We start from the raw sequence: 2,159 nt of genomic DNA, 5'->3' as shown, positions 1-2,159 counted from the left end.
CGCAATGCTTCAATTTGAAGCCTTCAAACGCAAAAACATCAGCTACAGATCAAAATAAGGCAAACTACTCAAAATAAGGGAATTCGCGACCATTTAATTTTAGATTATTTATAATTTAACTATCATTCAGTAATTTTTTTACTATTTATTTTTGTCATTGTAAAAGTAAATAAACTTTTCTTTAGAACTACAACTTGATAACTGTTTATTTACACAAGCAAAACACGCAGTCTGTTGTCCAAATGTTGTGTGTATTAATCAAGAATAGAAAAGTATAACCTTAATTGTGTGATGTTAATTCTGGAATATAATAATATACAATTCACTTGGACCATTCTATTAAAATTCTAATATCAAAATAATAAATATATACTTACATGGATTGGAGATACGAACATCCACGGGGTTGTTTCCAAGGTCTTCTTGTTCTTGTTGAATTCGTGCAGCGGATTCCCCAAGTTCGGGAAGGCACCCTGTTAACTCAATCAGTTGAAGCGAGTTGATTTCTGCAAACTCAATGGGTATCTCTTTCAAACAACGGCAATGTCTAAGCACAAGGCTCTCAAGGACAGGAAAATTGTCATATGTGGCTTTCCAGTACTTGAGATTAGTAAATACGATTATCAAAAGTTTCAATCGAGTAAATCCCTCAACATTTGGATACCATTCTTCTCCATGACATGCATCAGCCATCAGCTTCAGCACCTCAAGGTTAGGCAATTCAGCTATGATGTCCAAGCACGACCAACTTAGAAAAGCTCTTTTCAACTTCAACTTCTTGAGCGTTGCTGGAAAAGCTTCTGCACTTGCTGGAAAAAACCTATTAAACAAATATTGTAAACTTAATGTTTCAAGTTGATGCAGATTGTTGAAAAGTCCAGCGTCCCGAAAACATCCATAGTCATTCTCATCTTGTACGATTCCTAATTTTTTGACATTTTGAATCCCCAAAATAACCTCCTTCGTGCAACAACGTGAAGACAAGTAAGCAATAGTTTGTAAGTTTGAAAGTCTTCCTTTGTCAACAGATCCACTTGGGCAATCTGGCAAATAAAATCTGGGCAGTTTGAGATGCCTTAATTGCATTAGTCCCCAAATTTCCTCAGGAAAAGTTATTTTAACTATTCGACTAGGACCACGAACAATGAATGTCTGCACCTCTTGAACAATGAATGTCTGCAGATTCCATAACCTGCAAATTTCTGGAGGTATGTCTAAATTCTCACGGCATTGCAATGATAGGTAGCTCAACCAGATGAGGCTTAGTATCTGTAGAGGGAAATTATCAATCTCTATTTGTCTCAACTCCAAGACTTTGAGTAATTTGAAATGAATAAGCTCTGATTTGAGAACACGAGAAGAAAATGAAAGATGAAGCGAGAAAATAGAACGGGTTCGTTTCAAAAGATCGTTGTTGTCATGATCTCTCAACAGACGATGTACAGGTGTAAGAAGAGCCCTATAAAGACCATTGGGACAATAATCAATTTCACCACCAGTCACGCGTTTAAAGGGCTGCATTTTTTGCATACTGAGATTTCCACGTTTTGATACGCCAAGCACAATGTCGTTCATGATATAAATGTTCTCCCTTTGAAGTTCTGTCAGGCACAGGTCATATATTAGATCATGAACCTTACAGGATATAATTTTCGTTCCATCTCGGCTTTTCTTGCAGACGAGAACTAGACATCTATCGACAAGCTCTTGCAAACACTTCTCAGCCTCTCCTTCCAAATCATTTTCCAACTTCAGAAACCCCTCAGCCATCCATTTTCTCATCAAATTCTTCACTGGAATATCACTGTCTTCTGGAAAAATCCCGAAATGCAGAAGACATGCTTTTAGATCGCTAGTCAAGTGATCGTAACTCAACCCAAGCACACGTGAACATCTTTCATCAGGATCATTTGTGACGAATGACTTGACATCTTTCGCAACACTTCTCCAGTCTTCTATTGCCCTTTTAGATTTGAGAAGTCCAGCAACCACGACAATAGTTAGTGGTAACCCGTGACATTCATCTGCGATTTGCTTTCCAACAGTCTCAAACTCATATGGTAATGCTTCACTTGAGAATGCTACACTTTTGAAAAGACTCCAGCTCTCATCCGGGCCCATTAAATCCATCTGCAAAGAAAGATTCTTTGTACCAGCAT

General features: G+C 37.7%; 1 protein-coding gene across 1 annotated transcript; it reads right to left on the bottom strand.

Annotated features, from left to right (window-relative positions):
- Positions 1-376: 376 nt before the first annotated feature.
- On the bottom strand, positions 377-2,148 carry LOC107852551 (putative late blight resistance protein homolog R1B-16; the record flags this gene model as incomplete). Its single annotated transcript, XM_047404129.1, is given in 1 exon segment — positions 377-2,148. A coding segment is annotated over 1 exon segment (1,754 nt), but the record flags the coding sequence as incomplete, so codon positions are not given.
- Between the last annotated feature and the right edge of the window lie 11 nt (positions 2,149-2,159).

Source organism: Capsicum annuum, unplaced genomic scaffold (assembly GCF_002878395.1).
Source record: "Capsicum annuum cultivar UCD-10X-F1 unplaced genomic scaffold, UCD10Xv1.1 ctg5243, whole genome shotgun sequence".
NCBI lineage: Eukaryota > Viridiplantae > Streptophyta > Magnoliopsida > Solanales > Solanaceae > Capsicum > Capsicum annuum.
This window is presented reverse-complemented; position numbering and strand designations above follow the sequence as displayed.